Source organism: Melozone crissalis, unplaced genomic scaffold (genome assembly GCF_028551555.1).
Source record: "Melozone crissalis strain CALT ecotype California unplaced genomic scaffold, PUWL_Pcris_2 ptg000027l_1, whole genome shotgun sequence".
NCBI lineage: Eukaryota > Metazoa > Chordata > Aves > Passeriformes > Passerellidae > Melozone > Melozone crissalis.
In genome coordinates this window covers 21,550,872-21,570,686 of record NW_026535805.1, presented here as the reverse complement: position 1 = coordinate 21,570,686, position 19,815 = coordinate 21,550,872, and the positions used below count along the sequence as shown (strand labels likewise).

At 40.8% G+C, this 19,815-nt stretch overlaps 1 protein-coding gene across 2 annotated transcripts in view; it reads left to right on the top strand.

The window, feature by feature from the left end:
* Positions 1-19,815, top strand: part of PDE10A (phosphodiesterase 10A) — a 342,086-nt gene that overhangs the window by 106,786 nt on the left and 215,485 nt on the right. Inside the window, exon 2 of one of the 2 annotated variants that reach the window (XM_054279385.1) lies at positions 12,365-12,525. The exons of the other annotated variant lie outside the window; for it this stretch is intronic. Coding sequence (XP_054135360.1) covers positions 12,492-12,525 — 34 coding nt within the window. The 5' untranslated portion in view covers positions 12,365-12,491. The remainder of the gene's footprint in view (positions 1-12,364; positions 12,526-19,815) is intronic. 2 annotated transcript variants of the gene reach the window in all.

The window sequence follows — 19,815 nt, the reverse complement described above, 5'->3', positions numbered from 1 at the left end:
CCAATTGGGAATACATTGAACTCGTTTCATGTGTGCAGAAAACTGCCTTGTCTTCAAAAATAATCATTATTACTTCATCAGGATTGGATGTTCTGATTTAATTTCTCAAGAGTTTCTGATAAACATTCAACATAGAAGTTTACTATAGTGGTAGACTATAATGCCCATCATACCATATAAAAAGCATTCGCAATACCATATGAAAAATTTTCAAACTATTTATATCATAGCCCGTGGCTGTTGTTTTTTACAACTTCCTTTAAAAAAAGGAAACAAAAAAGAAAAAAGTATTCTTCCTGACTCTCATTGAAGTTGTTTTTCCTTGGAATTTTCTAGTAAAACTTGCAATTTGGCAGGAATAAAAATGTAACTTGTGTAGAAGAGCTACATCTTATTGGCTGGTATTGGAAATGTGAGTTAAAGACCACATTAAATGATAGAAGTTAATAATGGCTTAAATATTAGATAACAGTGAATAAAGGTGATATATTAAAACTATTTGTCAAACTATGGTAGGGAGGAGGGCTGAGTAAACTAATAATTTTTCTTCTAGTCTAGAACATATATGAAGTTTGAATATCTGAAAGACATGGCATACCATGTGGCAAATTTAAAGCTGCTTCTGAGTTCCCCTGAAAGGTTAAATTTCAGAAGGAGATTTTGAATACTAAGTGCTCCTTTATGAATTTTTTTCCATGTAATAAGAGTAACACAGTCTATAAATGAATAAGTGTATTTTTGCCAGCACTTTTTGGAACAATGCACCCATCCTCAATATGAACTAAGCATGCTCCTCTGCTCAGGAGCAAAGTGTATAGTGCTGTTCAGAAAATTATCCGTGATCCTTTCCTCAGTGCTTGTTTTTTCATGTGGAGCACAGACTTAAAAACAGAATAAATCGATGCCTAACTACTGGGTGCTAACCACGAGGCCTTTCTAACACAGACAAAGCATCATGAGCCATGTGTCAGCTGGTTCAGTGCGGGGCTTTCCGCTGCACTCCTGTGTTGCCAAACACATCAGCTGTGAGAACTAGCAAAGTGATTCATGGCATGGTATTTGCAGCACCTCTGCCATATCATTTTGGCTGCCTACAAAGAGATACTGGCAGTGTCAGGGAAGGCTGTGGTTAGTGGATGTTAAGCTCAGAGGTCTGATGAACATGCCTATAATCAGCACTTTTTAGTACTTATTTTTGTGGTTTTGGTGTTGATATGGTGCCCAAGGACTTCATTAGAAGTAGAGAGCAAAACAAGTAAGGGGAGAATCCTGGCTGTGAAAGGCTTTAGCTTAAGATGCAGGAAATAGTAGGAAGAGGCAAGAAATGAAACAAAGTTTGATATGGGAGAATGAATCATGAAGCATGTGGTTTTTGGAGGCTGCATATATTTCTTTATGTGTTTTATACCCAGTCCTAGTTGACATGCATGACTGTACAGCCTGGAATGTGTTAAACATTTTTGAAAGTATTTAGAAAAGGGCAAGTTGGGTTTAGTTGTCAGCACAGTGTTACCTGCATTGTTGAAGTATTGCATAATCTTGCTTATGTTTTATAGCAGGGGATGAATTGTTTTAAATCTGATACAAAAATGGTTTCATGCTTGCACTTGACTGCTTTAAACATTTATCATGGATAACATATTTTCAAGCATAATCAAAGTGTTAAAATATACTTTGATGAAGATTCCTGGAACAAGCAGTTATTAGACGCTTTCCTTGAATCTTCTAGTTCTCTAAAACTGAAACTATCCACCCCTTAATTAAAAAACCTCTGAATCTTAAAGCTGCTTATTATTATAAGTAATGTCTGGTTGCTGATGGTTTTTTCGACCTGCTGCTTTTCTTAAGAGGTAAGTGTTCTCTGTGGTCTCCATTTGCCTTGCAGTAATGTGATTCAGAGAGGGCTAAATGCAGATGCAGTTCTAATTTTCTCCAATGGAAATATCATTCTCTTAACACTGTATTTGATTTTGCCTGATGCTGACTGCATTCTGGCAACACCTCCTGGGTGTGTCAGCTTCTTTTGTGTTACATACAGCGTACACATGTGACAAGAAAGATGCTCCTTGTTCCTCTTGCTCAGGATTTAAGTTTTGAGGAACTTGAAAAACACGATTCTCTTGATAAGCTTTGAGAGTTGTGTGTTTTCTTTCCCCATTGCCACGTCCATAAACTCTGAAAGCATGTCAGCAGTGTAATCTTTGGATTCAACAGTAAGAGAATATAATAGAGGTATTATTGTGAGGAATGAATGCCCTGGTAATTGATTTGAGATGGCATTTGTATCTGGAGAATCTTTTGTTTGGGTGCAGTTTTGGAATGCTGAGATTTTGATCTTATAATGGAAATAAGATGGATGAAGTCTGAGCTATGATGGACAGAGAATGAAGGGCATCATTATGAAAAGAGCAGGAAGAAAAGAGACTTGTGAGGCTTTTGTTTGTTGTGGGAACCTTAATGAGAGAACATGGCTAACAGATGCAGGGCATCAAAGTCTATGGTGGCAGGCATCAGTGCAAAACCCAGGGACAAATACCTCTTGCTGAGTAGAGCTGAGAAGTAGGAACTTGGAAAGCTGGGAAGATGGGCAGCACAGGCTGGCAGCAGCCATTAGCCATGTACATCAGCAACAAAGGTGGAGTTGGGAAAGAAGGTGCTGCATAGAGGACATGGGCTCATGCAGACAGAAACAGTGATATTTTTCTTCATTTCTTTTGCTTTGGTGTGTGAGAATTTCACATCATTGAGTTTTCAGGAACTAAGAGCTTTCTAAATAACTACTTTCAGTCCACACCCAAAATAAGTGAAGAATAGCAATGAAATGAGTGACTCAGAGAAATGACTGAGTCTAAATCCCATGACTGATTGGATGGAATGTTTTCCTGAGTCTTAGACATCTGTATCGGACTTCTGAGCTTGTTTTGGTGCTTGCTTTTCCAAATATCTGGTAGCTGAATATTTTCCAATCCATATTTGGAAATAGTTGATTCATTCATAAGAATAATATTCATGCTATTCAGGAAATGCAGTAGTTTGCTCACAGATCTCATTCAAATGATGGTATAAAACTCTCTGTTATTTTAATTTCCAAAATAGTATCAAATCATTTACTGAGAACTCTAAATAAAAACACAAGGGATAGGAGAAGCTGCCTTTGAGTAACTCAGGTAAACCAGAGGAAATGCTGTTGTTTTATTTTTAAAAGTTGATATTTAGTTAGCTGCTCTTTGTCTCAAAATGTAAAATATTGCAAAATGATATTTCCTTTTAATGATAAGACGGGGTCCTGTGCATCACATGAGTTGGAATTCCTCCCAGAAAAACCTCTGAACAAGAAATTGGCCACCACATAGTCTACTCTTTGCTTACACTGCAAACTTGCTGTTGTGTTTTTTCTGGGATTAAGAAGGACTCTGTGTGTGTAGGTGGGACCAGGATATAATTAAGCAGTGCAGTTAAAGGAATATCAGCTTTGAGTGATAGGAACAGGAATATTATGTGTGATCTTGTCGTTCCCTGATGTAATTTGTATTGGGTTTCAGGTCAGAGCTGTGGAACAGACCTGAAGAAAGCCAGGTCATTGGTTTTTGGAGTACTACTGGATGTGCACTTTTAACTTGGGTATCATCCCAGCTACAGGGCAGGGGGAGAGGTTTCTCTGCCAGCTGATGATGAAATCCTGCAAGCATCTGCATGCAAATGGTGTATTTTTTTTAAAACATTAGGCTTACGTTTGTTTCTCTCTCTTTTCACTCTACTTAAAGAAGTTATCCATGACCTCTTCCTGGGATTAAAAAAAAAGCAAAAACAAAACAGCTTATAGAATAAAATTTTTAAGGTCAAGTCCACAGAACAAGAGATGGGGAGTTCTTTGAAAGAACACATTCTAGTGGGAGACCCAGTTTACATCCAAAGTCACTGAGAAAGCTTATGGCAGAGCAGAGAAGAGAATACAGGTGACCTCACCTCACCACAGCCACAGACATGCCCTCCCTTTTTCAGTTTGAGATTTTTGGCTTTTGTCTTTCCTTCTTGCATTTTTGTTTTTCTCCCAGTAGCTTCCATGGGTCTACATGCCACAAAAATAGTCCAGAGAAACAGCTTTTATTTCTGTTTTCTTGATGACCTTTTAAAAGTTTATAAACAGTCAGAATAGAGCTTGTTGCCATAAGAATCAACTACAGAATCAATAAAGTTAAGGTGGTTGCTAAGGGAAGGCCATGTACACTTGTGATGTAAGCCTGAGTGCCAGAGCCCATCCTGTAACAAGACAGAGGCTTTGTGGGGTGAGGGGGTGTTTGTGTATGTGTGTGTGATTCTTCAGCAAGGAGGGCTGCTGAAATCTGAATTCAGCTTCACAGTGTTGATTTAATGTACCTTTCTTTGTTATGGCAACAGAAGGGAACATATCTTTTGAAATATCTAATCTTGCTTCCCTCGTTGACCTTGTTCTTGATAAACAGTATTAAATATCCTTGTAGGAAATATGCTTTAGTGAGTGTGCTAGAAGTATGTGAAAATGCATATAGCTGCAGAAGTGAAGAGCAGCAAGCTACTTGTAATACAGACTGAATTAGCCCTTCACCTTTTTCCTTTCAAAGTTCACCATTTCAAAGGAATCACCCCAGATACAACAGCTTTGATGTTGTGAGAGGTGAGTTCTCATCCTTGGCCGCTTTGGAGGCTTATCTCAGCATGTAAAAAATTTTCCATGGTTTTAAAGCTTTAACTCAACAGCTGCTGTATTTCCACTCTTCATGGTGGCTGAAGTCATGAAGACTTCCCTTCATCCCTACCATTCCCAGCAGATCTTTTGACCTTTTGGAGATTTTGGCAGCTGGTCTTACTGAAAAGGACTAGATAGCTGGCCTTGCTAGCTGGGCAGTGGTGTGACGATGGCCGGAGGATCAATTTTTGGGTGCCCACACTTTCCCTCAGCTTTGTGGTGTGCTTCTTGGCTGCAGCTGGACCATCAGACCATTGTGTATTTAACAATTGCTGAACAAAATGGGAGTTAAAAAAACACAATATGGATTGTCAGCCCAAGGTTACTACACAATCAGAGTGAATAGTTAAGTCATAATGTAAATATTTTTATTTCAGGTGTTTATAAAAGTAATACAGAGAACAAGATATCTCAGAGGTGTTTAATGAAAGAATTAGGAATGGTTCCCTTGAAGGCCTCCAAATCAGATCCTGCTTAAGGTAGCAGCAAGGTACCTTGCAAACCATGAATATTTAGCACAGGAGAGAAATTATTTAATTGATTTCTGACTCTCATCACAAAATAACAGCCTTGGAAAAGTGCTAGCTACCATTCTTAGAGAGACCAGCAATTCCATCACCATAGAGATTGATCCTCTTGAGCTGCTGTTTTCCTGAGTCAGGGTTAACACTCTGGCTGGGCTGCCTACCTCCAGTGCTTGCAGCTACCTTCCCTTTGCAAAGAGCTGCTGCTCCGGAAAAGTTAATCAGCCAATCTGGAGGTCAAACAAGACATGGAGAACAAATATCCCTTTGCAGTTTGTTCCATCAATGGTAATAGATGGGTATTAGTGCTACGGTGCCTAGTCCCAGTCTGAAAAATACAGAGTACCTCATGGATAGGAGACTTACAGAAAACAGATTTGTGCAAAACAGGGTTATAAAATTGTTTGCATATGCAATGTTTGATTAGTAGTTGTCTTCCTTTTTTTTTTTTTTTTTACTCTTGGGGTTTTAATTTTTTTCATCAGGTTGGTGTGAGTCACTGTTGGTGAGAGTGCAGGAAGGGGTGTGTTTTGAAGAAGGGAATATAAAGGCCAAGAGATAAGCTGCATGCGTTCCAGATTCAGGGAGTATATTTTGGAAGGTTTTGTCTCTAATAGTGACAAACTGTAAATACAGTTAAAGTATTTTGGTATTACAAGCCAGTGGAGCTTTACTCTTTTGTGTCAGCTATCAATCAGCAGTCTTCAAAGAAATCAGTTTAAAAGGTTTCACAAAGACTTACTATTTCCCTTGTTTTATTGAATTTGATTTTTTGTTTTGGAATTTTCTACAGGGCATCTTGTCAGTATGTTGCTTATAAATGATATTGCTGAAGGCTGGATGACAGCACAGAGCACAGCTGGAAAAGACACACTTTGCAGGCTCCTTCCTTGCCTTAAATGTGCTCCACAGGTTTAAGAGAGTTTTCTGCACTTTTTGGGTGGCCCCTCCATGCTCCTGAACGGTGCCTGGCCAGGTGGCCTTGCTGACTTGTTGAAGTACAAGGGAGAGAAGCTCCTCCCTCCTTCCCTACTTTTTCTTCTTAACAAGCCCTGGGCAGGAGCTGTGGTTTCTGGTGCATGTGCTACACCCATGACCTGGCATCTGAGTAGCTCTGCTTAATCTACATGCGTGTAAGTAGGGCTTGTTTCTGCTGCCTGTGTGTTGCCCTATTGATGATAACAATCTAGCCTTTAGAGTGTTTTCTACTTGGCAAAATCACCCATAACCAACCATTGTTTAGATTAATGCTGACCTTGTAACTTGTGATGAACCCAAGACCTACGCAAACAGAAAGTGAATAGCCACAGTTGAAAAGTATCTTATCAGATATTTGAAAGAATAATAAACAAGAGGAAGTGGATAAAAGAATGCCTTTCAGTGAGACCTTACTAAAATAGAGCTTCATGGCCTGGCTTCTGTGATGATAGATAGGTCCAGTCAAAGATAACACTGAACCAATGCTGTTGCACTTTCTTTGAGGTAGTCACAGTGCTCCCCTCTGTCACCTGGCCTGTTCTGACGCAAGGATGTCCACATCTTTGTCCCAGACTTATTGCCTAGTGTCATTTCATGCCTGCTTTGGGCAGCCTGGGTGATATTCTTGCACTTTTATTACTATATATTTGTAAAATGCTTTTACATAATTGTACCTCAACATAGAGTGTAATAACTGAGCATTTCTTGTCTTTGCAGTGTTTGGTTTGGGGACAATTTCCCTGCAATTTCAAGGACAGTACCTAAAAAAAAAAAGACTTTCAAAGTTAGATTTTCTTTCACTGTGTAAGTACCCTGTTGCCTTTGGCTCCAGGAGCCATGTTCAAGCGGTTTGTCAGACTTTTGCCTTTGGAGAAGGGCTTTTCAAGGCAGGTGCAGAAAGCCTTAGCTGGCGTTAGTGTACCTGGACTGCCACAAACCACCATGGTGAATAAAGTAATAGCAGCTCTGCTCTCTCTCTCATGCTGCCTTTGTGGCCTCCTTTGGGGTGCTTCTTGTTTTAAATGGTTTAAACTGCAAAACCAGTCCAAGGTGTAGAATTGATCTAAATGCTCATCTAAACATCCAAAGCCTTAAGGCCTAATCAGGCTGTAACTATTAATGTGAGTAGTTCTGTTGATGTCACTGGGTTTTCTCACTTAAGCATACTAAGTTTGATAGCTAGGTTAAACTGTTTAAGGGGGCAAAATGCCCAACCACATGGAATCTCTTGGTGCCACTTAAACTGAGGCAATGCTTGTTGGGTGGGTTTTTTTGGAGGAGGGGAACTCAGGGAAGAAGTATCTGGAAATGTAAGTAGAGCAATTTTTTTGCTTTCTAAACTTCTGTTTAAGTGTAATAACTGAAGAACTGCATGGGGACACAAAGGTGTGCAAGCACACACCTCTGAAGCCACCCAGGCTTCTGGCTACGTTTTCTTGACTGGGGTTTGATGGGTTTCAGATGTTTAGCTTGCCAGATGCAGCTTGGAAAGAGAGGAAGGAAATGAAAAGTCTAGTAAATGCAACGAAAAGAAACAAATTACTTGAGATTAAGATGATATTAGAAACTAAAGATAAAGAAATGCATTTTAGCTCTCAAATTCCCCTGGTGTAACCTTTAGCTTCCTAAAATCTGAAAAAGGCCCCTAGTGCCGAGATGCTTTTCTTTTTTCTCCAGCTTCTTCAGTTTGCCTGGTAAAGTATTGATTCTTTCTTCCAACTTTGCCATGCTATACTGTTACACCAGTGTGCTGTAGTACTGCTGCTGTTTTAAACCCATAGACACTTATCCCTGGGAAATGCATGTATGGCTGCAGAAAGAGCAGTTCAGGTTATGCAGCTACACCTGGGCAGTACTGGCACAACTGAGAGAAAAGCACAGAGGGGAGGCTGCATGTCCAGCCTTGGCTTCTTCTGTGTCTGCACATTAGCTGCCTCACCAGCCCAAGCTCTTGAAGGAGGAATGGCTTTTGCATTGAAGAAGCACTGATTGCGATCCACTGCGCAGAGTTTTGACACTGTGCACTTTAAAGGGAACATTTTGAAGTTAATCTCTCTGGCAGCTCTCTGCAATGTGAGGTTGAGTTTTATGAAGCCGGCGCTGTAAAATGGAGCAACTTTGGGTTGGTGCAGTACCTAAGTAATCCCAAGAGCACTTTGCAAAGTGGCAAAGTACGTATGAATACAGCGTGTGCGTAGGCAGGAGATAACAAGGAGCTGAGGAGAAGAACAGTTTTGCTGGGGAGGAGGTGGAATGAAGTGGGAGTGGGGCTCCCAGCCCCAGTGCTGAGCCTCGGCAGCACCTTTAGCTGCTGCATGGCAGGAATGAAGGATGAGATGCCAAGGGGACAGCTGGTGCAGGCTGGGTGAAGGCAAGGGGACACAAGCAGGACAGGAGTGTGTTTGGCAGGACAAACCTGATTTTGTGTTGAGCTCTGGGCATTTTATTTCCCTTCATGTCTCTGCCATACCAGTTCGCAAGACATGATTGGCAGCTTTCCCTTGCAATTTATTTGATCATGGTAATTTTTTTGACAGGCTTCCTTGTGATTTTTTAATATATCAAATAGAGTTTAATAATAGCCTGCTATTAAGTCCTCTTGTTTTTCCCTTGGGATTTTCTTATGACTGTTGCCTCTCTTACCTATTTGAAGCTCTGAATCTGTTTTCCAACTGTGAAGAACTTAGCAGTGTGAGTGCATGCATAATATGTAAAAAAATTTAGCAGAATTCTTGTTATGCTTGGGAATTAATAAATGCCAGTATTGGGGGTAATGGTAGGATAAATCAGGCTTGCCTAATTTACAGGGCTATTCCTGTTAAGTTCAACAGGGCAGCCTAGGTGCAGGATGATCTCCAGAAGGGTTTTATTTTATTTTTAAATTCAAATTTTATTTCCGCTCATCTTTTGAAGATGAATTTTATCATTGGCTCTGGGACCAAGTGACCTATGAAGAGAAAACCTCAGTGAGAGCAAAAGTGAACAAACTAAAGTAAATTCTGCAGCATACATAATGGCTTTGAATTATCAAAGACAGTAAAAGGAAAGTGGCTATATGCATTTAATCAAAAAGTAAGGTAAGCACATCTAAATGGCACCTAATGCAACATCATTGTATTCTGTTATGAGTGAGACAAAATCCTCTTGTTTTCCTTATTCCCCTGACACTATTGGTGCTGTATCTTTCACTACCTGTTTTCTATCTCCAAACATGGTAGGCCCACTTGTTTTTTTATGCTCTTTGCTTTTACTAGTATTTTTCAAGAAAGTCAGAAATTCTTGTCTTCTACTCATTCCCTTCGTATGCAGTGTTGAAATGGGGATAGCAACAAAGCCTGATCTCACCTGTCAGTATTCAGGTGCACAAAGTGAGACTCAGATCTTTCCTTATCTCTTCTCATCTGCTTGCTACCACTATGGTTGTTTAGCCCCTGTGTGATCATTGAAATTTCGCCCCCTTCTCCTCTCCAGCTCAGACTTTTCTGTGGTCCCTGCCAGAAAAGATATGTGCCAGATACGGCTACATTTTGCTGAATTTGGAGTCAGAGTTCACAGGTAGATACTGGCTTGTGCTAATCCCTGATGGTGTTTGCAGCAGTGTGAGGGTAATGTGACAGTGTTAAGCCCTGCGTGCCAGCAACAGACACAGATTTGCAGTTGTGGTGTATTGTGGGAGAAGGCCATGACAGCAGTAACAGGATGGCTGCTGGTAGGAGCTGTACCAATTCTACCCTCTGCCTATGTGTTGGAAGGATAGAGGAAAAGACACCCAAGTGTGCCCACCCACATCAACAATAAGGATCCTATAAGAAGAGGAACTGAAAGTGATTTACAGAGTAATCTCTCCTCTGTAGAAAGCTTAGACATGTAGAAGTCCTCAGGTTCCAGCAGCTGTCTCCAAAGCCTGTCAGTTCAGAAGATGATTTTGTGGTGTGATCTTACTACTGGAACATATATGGATTGAACAAATTTCCTGATTTAAACCTTTATTAAATGGGGAATATTTTCCAGGATGTTGTGCAGCCAAGGATTATTCTTTTGTCTGCAGTGTGAAATTCCTTTAGTCTTTTTACATTTTCTCTTTTGTCTCTTTTTCCTCTTTGTTTGCAATGACATTTGTTATGGCCATTGGAAGGAAATGTTACTCTGCTTAGCTAATATTTTGGTTCCTCTTGCATAGTTAGAGGACTCCAGTGGAAGGCTGTGTTGAGGTCACACACCACAGCTGTGTGGTGGTGATGGCTAGACAAGAACTTCCATTCATGCTAAAGAGCATGGCTCAGGAGAGCCATTCACAGCGAAGGAGACAAATTGTACATTTCAAAAAAACTCGTAAAATAACTTTCAGGGAAGAAAATGACATCATAGAATGGTTTGGGTTGGAAGGGACTGTAACGATCAGGAGGTGTCCCTCCTTCCATGGACAGGGACACCTTCCACTAGACCAGATTGCTCAAGCACCATCCAACCTGGCCTTGAACACTTCTGTGGATAGAGAGTCCACAACTTCTCTGGGCAGCCTGTTCCACTGTCTAGATCTTAGGTTTTCCTGAGTTTTCTCACAGGGTTTCTGAAACAATCAGAACCAGCAGAAAGCTCTAAATCCAAGTTAATTTTGAACTAAAAGCTATGAATTTTTAAGAACTCCTAGGCCATTTCAGGGAATGCTGCCTTAGCTGTAGCTATGTAGCATTTTTCCAGAGCACTGATAAGTGATTGATGATGCAAAACCAGGGAAGTTACTAGAAAGTGACACATGTATTTTGTAACCAATAGAAATAAGAAGTAAAGAAGAAAAAGTACTGCTTCCTTAGTGAAAAGATACAAAAAGAAACTTCAATACCCTCCTACACATTGTGTCCCATTCTGTTCCCCAATGCAATGAAGACAAGAGGAGAAGAGGGATCAGAATTTATTTCTAATTTTGGCACCAGAGATAAAAATAAGTGGCTGAAAGTCTGTGGAAGTTCTTTGTAACTTTCTGAATTTTTAGGTATGGATAGAGTGTATGGAGAAACTAGTATGCACCCTTTTTCTTTCCACTAGTTTGTCATTGCCTCTGGATTTTTGTGTCTCAAGTGCCTGCTTATTGCAGGAACCAGGGGGTTGAATCACTCCAGGCAGCCCACAGGTCTGGTGACTTCATTTCCTGGGTTATATAAAATCCAAACTTCCTAACAAATTGTCTGCAGGAAGTGTTTACCACATTGATATAGAACAATTAGAGTGCACAGAAACCTGGCCAGGTTGAAAAAACAATTACGTGAAATATTGGCATTATTTATAAAGACCTTTAAACACAGGAGAGGGGTTTCCAGCCAATGAGCCACCAACCAACCTGCCTACTTGAATTCTGGGGCAGAAGTGTTTAGTTAGCTCTCAGGGCTAGATTTAGCATGAAGGGTGGAGACCTGTGTGGAAAAAATGCAATTAAGGCATTATGTTTAGTTTGTTCCATTCTCTCTAGTAAATTGCTCACCTGTGTAGAACAAGAGATCTTATATTAAGATTTGTTAACATGGATATTCAGTATGTCTGCTGAGGTCCCTAGAGTTTGGATTTAAATAGTCCAATTAACAACTGAGTATGTTGTTTGGTGTGGGGAGATAGCCTCCCACTGCAAAAATTTGCTTCTCTTCTGAACTGTTTGGAGCCATGAAGAATGAGAGCTCCCTGCACTGGCATGGTGATGCTACAGGAAATAAGGTTGACAGAAAGAAGAACCACCCATTAATGTCTCTCTCCACAGTGTTACAAGTTAGAAAAGTATTTTCCCATCCTATGTAGTCTACAGGCTCTTGGGTACCTATTTCACACCGAAAGTGCAGCTTTTGCCTGACAAATCATTCTTTATAAATCAAAACAGCAAGAAAACAAAAAGAAACAGGAACCTGTTGACAATATGCCACTTTTAAATACATGGTTTTGCTTTCTAAAGACCCCAACCAAAACAAACAACTTATGCAGCTGTCATTGGCTTCTTATGGAAGCCATGTTTGGTGTGCCTTGATTCTCTGACCAAGTTCTCTTAGTTAATTTTATGGTTTGCAAATTTTCATCAGGATGGCAGGCTTCTGTTCATTTAGTATTGCAAATTATATGTCTCAAGAGAATTTTTATCAACATGTGTAAACAGAACCTTGGCCTGGATTTTGAAAAGAAGAAGGATGCAGCTTCTGTGATGCGCTGTCCAGCGTTACCTTTATGCAGAAGATGAAGCAGCAGAGAAGTTGGGAAAAGTACATCTTCACATTCAGCTGGAAATGTGGAAATGCAGAAAGCAAGTCAGCAAGCTACGTAAGTGAGCTGGTATTTGGCTGTTTCAGCATAACTTTAAGTAAGATCTGAAACAGATATTGCTTTGACTGCTATTTTGTATGCAGCAATGGAAATTTGTTCTCTGAATCGTGACTGTCACAGGGGTTCTTGCTTGGAGGTGAAGAATGCTCACCTCTAGGGAGTCCCCAGTGTAACTTTTTGTCCTTAGATTCTAAAGTCAGAATCCTTGGTGGTGCACAGGACTTAATAAAGTTCATCCACTAAGGGGATTGGTGTTACACACCAGTACTGTCAAAGGATTAAATTCCCCAAATGAGCCACTTAAGTGGTTCATAAGTTCTTTGAGCCACATGTTTTCTGTTATGGAAATTCTGTGTTAGAACTATTTGTCGGAAGGCTCATAGTTTAACCTTTGCGCTTTTTTGCTTTTATTTGATAGCATTCAGATCTCTTGCTATGAAATTGGAGCTTTCTTTAGTTTTCAAAGAAAGCCTTGCTTCTGCTATGTATCTGGGTAATTTCTTGCCTAACTTCAGTGACATGTTTGGCTATTGCAGGATCTTTATTATGTTACCTTTGTAGAAGGCTGTGATACCGCAGTCTGCAAATTTCCCATTTAAAGCAGCACACTTTTTTAAAGACCATCTCCATTGGTATAAAATGTCTTTCTCACTTCAAATTTTCTCATCTGTGAAAGGATTGTGATATTTCATTACTCTGACAAAATGCCAAAACCTCTGGACAGCAGGACTTGTATGGCTCTTAAATATCATGCTACACTTAATTCTGTGTCAGGACTCCTAAATAGAAATAGTAGGATTTTCAGAGGTGAGGAGCCAATACAGCTGAAATGAACTCTAGGACATCACTCTGTGTACGTTAAAGTGCTCAACTATATTGACTGCTGGAATCAGGATCTCATGAAGGAGTACGGATTATTACTATGTGCTGAAACTGTCAGTAGTTAAACTTGATTGTAACCAAATATAGGGCTAGAGAACTAAGCTTTTGCATCTGAATTTGGAGAGAAGTTGACATTTACAAAATGGTGAGCTTTTATTTTGTTGCAGTTTTGGCAGGCCCAAAACATCTCAGAGGGAGCATCTAAAATTACTAAATACTTTTAAGCTTTTGGCCTTAGAATTTAGACTCTGCTACCCATTTTGTCTTTGCTGGAATGCAGCCACTTAAAGCACAAGTTTTAAAGATTCAAATAGAGATACCTTCTTAAATTTATGTCATAATTTGTGTTGGTATCTAAATAAATGTCCTCCAAGTTTATGCTGAAATTTATAAAGAGAGCATGCTCTTAACATATGTTTCATGTTAGAGAATGAAAAAGCCTTTTTGCAGTTTGTCTCAGCTTTAAGTTGTATTGCAGGCTGTGAATATGCATGAGGACATACATATATGTAGACTGAGTTCTTGCTGTATCAGTAAAAATTATATGCCTCTGATGCATCATTTATTGCATGAATCAACCTTTAACAGTATTAAACTGCTTCTGGGGAATTTTTTAAAGACTGCTTGAGCCCTCTGAGATTTCATTCTCTCTATTCTCCAAGTCTGCCTGTTATCCTTTTAAAACAAACAAATAACTTCCCTACCCGCCTCACCCCCAATCAATCCTGAAGAAAAAGCTGTCAGCTTTAGAAATGTGGAGGTAAATGTGGAGGGAGTAAATGGCTTTTTTTTTTAAATCACCTTGTCTTTGTGAAGGAGAGATCTGAATGGTGATCATCAGAAATGTCTGGAAAATACATATGTAAAGAGCTTAATGGAAAATAGAGCATGTACGTTTCTCCTCTTAAAATAATACAACGAAAAAACATTCTGAGTGTCTGGGTAGGAATATAATGGAAGCAAAGGTGATTGTTTACAATGTAGTAATAAAGCCAGGAAGGGTGTTTTCAGCTCTGCTGCATGGCTTTTGAGCTATCATGGCAGAGTATTTGTGAGAAATTGCCATCATTATAGCCAATCTGGAAAAGGTAGATGCAATTCTCTCCCTGGATTATTGTGCCCAGGGAGCTGGGCAGTTCTTAGGTCTCTGGAAATCTGTAGTCAGGGTGGGGTCTGATTTGGTGTTTGGCTCATAGATCTGTCACTGAGCTGCTCTGTCTGATCTCTTTAAGTGGTTTCTCCTATGTGTTGTTCTGGTTTTGCCTTTCTTGTCCTTGAAAGGCTTGAGGCACTGATGCAGAATCAGCTCTCACCTCATATTGCCCCCTTAAGCATTCCCCTTAAGATGGAACAAGACTTCTATGCACAGATTAGATATTTCAGTGTTTGCTGTGTGATGCTTCACATGGGCTGTACAAGATTCACGGGGTGTGAGCTGATTCACCATCTACCTGTTAGCATGTGTGTGCATATTTATATTTCAGATACTTCCTGCAGGTATTCCTTGCTGTGAGACCCTGCTTACTCAACAGCTTTCTTACAAGTTACTGCTCTTAGCCTCAGATGACAGGCCTGGCTGTTGGGACCTGTGAGGTTCTGGCTAACATGCAGGGACACAGGGTAGATAAGCAATAACAGTGTATGGGGGCAAATGAATGCCAGCAGTATTCCACAAGTACATATCTTTGTTGTCCTTACTCAGCTGCAGAAGTCACAGCCATCAGTGCCCATGTAACAATCCTACAGAATAAAGGCCATCATCTTTTGCCAGCCCTGTAGCAGAGTGGTGCTTTCATTAGCTGTGTCTGAGGGAAAGGTCCTGTCTGGCTCTGAACACCTACAGAATCAGAGCTCTGCATCTTGGCACTGGTGGGAAGGAAAAATGGCCTTCAGGCAGTACTCTGTAAAATGCAAGCATTTATTTCCTCCTTTTATTTTCTTTTAGTGGCCAAGATGGAATGTTATTTTGACCCAGTCAGACAAAATTAGTGTGATTCCATTTGTATCTGTCAAACTCATCTTAACTGCAAAATAATTTGTTTATCAAATTACTTGTGAATATGTATGTCTTCAGTGTGGTACAAGACAGAGCAACTCTGCCTGTCTTTTGAATAATTCAGATGGGATTAGGGCTTCAGCAAGAGCAAAACTGGCCTTCAGTTTGGTGGAGAAGTGCTGGACAACATGGATTATATCTTTCTTGTTTTATAGCTGTTAATGTAAATGCTGTATACTTTTGTTTGTACTTCCCTTAGTATGGCTTACTGTTGTAGAATGAGTTATTTGTTGGGGATGAGTTATTTGTCAGGTGCAGGGAAAACTTGAGATTTTCAATATGAGATTAGCAAGCTTTGTTTATTGAAGAGAGTATCAGACACTTATACAGCAAGTAATAAGCTCATGAATATTTTGTAACTTAAACTGTCTATTGGCTATACGACAACATCAGCTCTTCTCTATTTTTTAGGGGTTACATTTCTTTTTTCTCATGTCTCTTTTACTATGTGTTTTCATACTCTAGCAAAGCTTAAGGACACGCTATCTTGCAGGTGCAAGACTTAGAATTAGTTTTGGTTTTGTACTTTTCTAATTCTTAGCTACTCTCTCAACAACTTACCAAATTAAGCTGGTGTAAAGAAAAATATATAAAAAAGAAGTAGCAGAACAAAATAATTTTCTCTGTACACCAAAAGTACAGAGAAGTGAAGTAGTTGAAGTAGTTGTGGGTGGATGCTGGGAGGTGCAGAGAAGCAGGCAATGAAGGACACCCTGGGGGAAAAGTGTATCTCCACCAAGGTCTCATCCCATGGAAATACAGGCTGTCCTCCCCAAGGTCTGCAGCTCTTCTGCATTTGCAGAGCAGTGACTGCCTGTGAGAGGAACATCCTGGGATTCCCCTCTGTGGTGCTGTGAAGCTGTCATTTTTAGAATGTCACTGCTGCTTCCTGTTTATAGGAAATTCGTGGTGGGAATAAGATTGTTTTGGATTACTGCTTAAATAAAATCAAACTCCTGAGAGCCGGACCTATGCCTGTTTGGACCACTTCAGAAATCCACTTCTGTTGCTGTAACTCAGCTTTTCCACCTTCCCATTCGTGCTTTCTCCTGCTGGGGGCTGGATTTCTGTCCCATCAAACAGTGGGGGGCTTGGTAGGGGCACATCCTCGATATTACACTACCCACCTTGTTGAATTTTTTGGTTTGTGGCTCACAGCTGATGTGGACAGTTTTACTTTGGTTGTATAAAATAAATCTAGGTGGTTTCTCTCGTCTGAGGAGGCAAGCACATCTCAGTTAGTGCCTGCAGGAGAGCTCACTTAGCCTATTGTCTTTCCTTAGTGCTTTCCACACTCCTCTTGTCCTTACTCTCAGGAATTGCATAATCATCCTGTCTCCATGTGTTGGTAGTGGCCTAAGTTTCCTATGACCATTACTGCTTTTGAGGTCCTGTTGAGATGTTGCATATCATTATTGTTAAAAATGGGTTCCTGCTGGTCTGTCCCTTTAGTGTTGGGTGGTGGTGGTCTCTGTCTTCTTATCAGTCACTGTTTGATAGGGTGAAGGATCACTAACCAAAATGCTTGTTATGGAGAGAAAACTTAAGGATTCCATCTGGCAATGAAGGATGCCATACAACTAGTAAAGATTTTCTCCTTATTCCCTGAAATATCTATATCTCTGCATTTCAAGCACAGGAACGGAATTAAGGGATAAAATATCCTCTTCATTATCATTAAGAACATTGCTTCATGGCCTCTTTTATAAATCAGTAACGGAGGGTAATGGAGCAGAAGGTTCTCTCTGAGATCTTAATTAATCCAAGCAGAGATGTGTGTCTGTGATGTGAGTTAGAATTAGAAAATAGCTCTAAAAACAAAGCAGCCTATGCAAAATTGATGAGCACTGGCCTATAAAACAATTCAGTGAATGAGTTCCCATCTGTAATGTGGCATTCCTTGAAATAATTGGCCAACGCAGTCTTCATCAGAGGAGGTAGTAAAGTCTGAATGAATAATTTTATCACTTTAAGTTAATTTATGATGGTGTGGAGAGGGTGACAGATATGTTCTTTCACTGAGCCAGACCCTAGTGTGTTACCATGGCCTTATAAGAAGATGCTCTTTTTACTTTTTGAGCTGCACCTTGAATACAGAGGCCTGTGAACTGCTTGTGTGGCTCAGCCAATCTCTGAGGGAGGGAAGGTATCCAGGAACAAAGTGTAAGAGTGTGTATGTGGGCATCAGAGAAGAGAGAGAGGTTGGAGGAATGACAGGCTTCCATGTCAGAAAGTGAACTTCTTCCCTACGCACGCCTGCAGGAGTGGGTGTTGAGGGGAGGCTGACTGCCTGACTTGCTTCTGGAAATCTTCCATGTTTTCAGCAGAGTGAAAAGAACATTATTTTTATTGCTATTAAGAAGTGCTTCTGCTCTTACAGTGTCTGTAAGTGAGTATTACAGTGCTGCTCAGTGGAAGGCTAGCTGAAAGTCACAGGATGTGTTTAGTCTGATACCTTGGGAGGCCTCAATCTGCATTGCATCTGTAATGGTCTCAAAACTGAGCACAGAGGATTAGGAGGATCCTGTGGTCAGTAATCAGACACAGGAGGCCTTTACATGGGGCAGGGTGCTGTTTGGTGAGCTGTGGGAGGGGAAAGTGACGGCATGAGGATTATGAGCAGGGAAGGGCAAGAAAAAGCATGTAAGAGGGTACAGTATTTTCCAGGGGAAAGAAAGGTGACTAATGCTCATTTCCAAAGGCTCCAAGTATAGAGTGGCCTCTTGGCACTCCATTGCTCCAAAAAGAAGTGTCTGTGTGTATGGGCTGGGGTATGTGGCACCAGGACTGAAGGACAGTGGTGATGACAAATGAAACGTGGTGGCTCCTGTGTTTCTCAGGAAACTTCCTCAATGAGAGGAGATTTTTGCAAGGAATGAATGCTACCAAACGATTGATTTTGGGTTTTGTTTGTTGGTTTTGGGGTTTTTTTTGGTTCTTTTTTTTTTTTTCTTTTTTTGGGATGAGTTGGGGTTTTTTTTTGTTTGTTTTGGTTTGGTTTTTGCTTTTTGTTTTTTTCACTTGCGGCTTTATTCTGTGGGGAGATTGTGTTGCCTAACATTTCCTGTTGCTGTTTGGGTAAGATGTCTCATTTCAGACTAAAGAATATGGGAAGGTGAGAATGATAAGGTGTTCAGTGGCCAGCTGCCCTTGTACATAGTAGGGGCTTGAGAAAGGTGCCTTGGATGGTCACTCTTGCTGTGGCACACTTGCTCTGCCCATCCTGGATGTTGCCCGGCTAGTCAGAGAAGTCAGCTGCCTCCCTTTGCTCCTCATGATAGCATAGCAAGTCTGATGAGTATGATATGGTCTGAGCAACTGGTCTGGTGTGTTGCATTGCCCTGCCCAAGCTGCAGGAATCAAGGGCAGGACTGCTCAGTCGGTGCTTCCAGACAGCCCCAGCCACCTGGTCTGCCTACCTTATCATACCTCCCCTCATTTCTTCACCCTTCTCCCTCCATTTCCATAGCTCCCTCTTAACTAGCAACTGGTCAGTGAAAGGTGGGACTGAACACTTTGCTTAGATGCCTTCCTGAGCCCACAGTGCCATGGGGCTGGAGTGTCTGGAGGTGGTTGTTCTGGCCTTGGTCTTGTTATTTTTAAAATTAGATTAGGTAGCCTTCTGTGCTACCTTTAGGCGTTTTGTGTACCCCTCTCAGTATTACCACCCTGGCAGCATCAGCCAAAGCAGGGTGTGCAAAGTGTGCCACAGAAAAATGAGCATTTGTCGACAAGCCTTTTCCTTGCCAGCAACACTGAAGCACAAGAGTATTCCCAGCAACTCTGTGTGCTGCAAATAGTCTTTGTTACCAGCAATTAAGGATTGGATGGGATTTTAAAGAATTATATTGGCATCTGTTAAACTTAACCCTTTCAAATCAAGTCATTATTTGGCACAAAACATGCTTTGTCCTCTGCAGCTAGTAAAACGCAGAGCTTGAGAATGCAAGTCTGTATCAAAGCAGAAGAAAATTAGTGAGAGGTATGACTGTGCCTCTGGTGGCACTGTGCTACCTGAGGGGACAGGGAGAAATCACAACTCCTCTGCAGGGAATTTGTTGGCTTCCCATGGGAAATGCCTAATCTGGCAGGTCAGGTCCACTCTCATTCTTCACTTTTCTTAACAGTCATATGAGTTTTGAGAGTTAGAAACCCAGTCCTCCAAGGATACAGAATGGTTGCCTCTGAAGTATGAGGTGGTGTTCCCCACTCTACCCTCAGTCTTCTCTCTTTCTAGCTCGTTAGCGAACCCTTGCCAATTAGGTCTCCCAAGAACTAGTAAGACAGGAATAGGTCAGCTGTGAATGTATCAGATTAACTGCATGTATTCTTCATATTGCTTGTGAGTA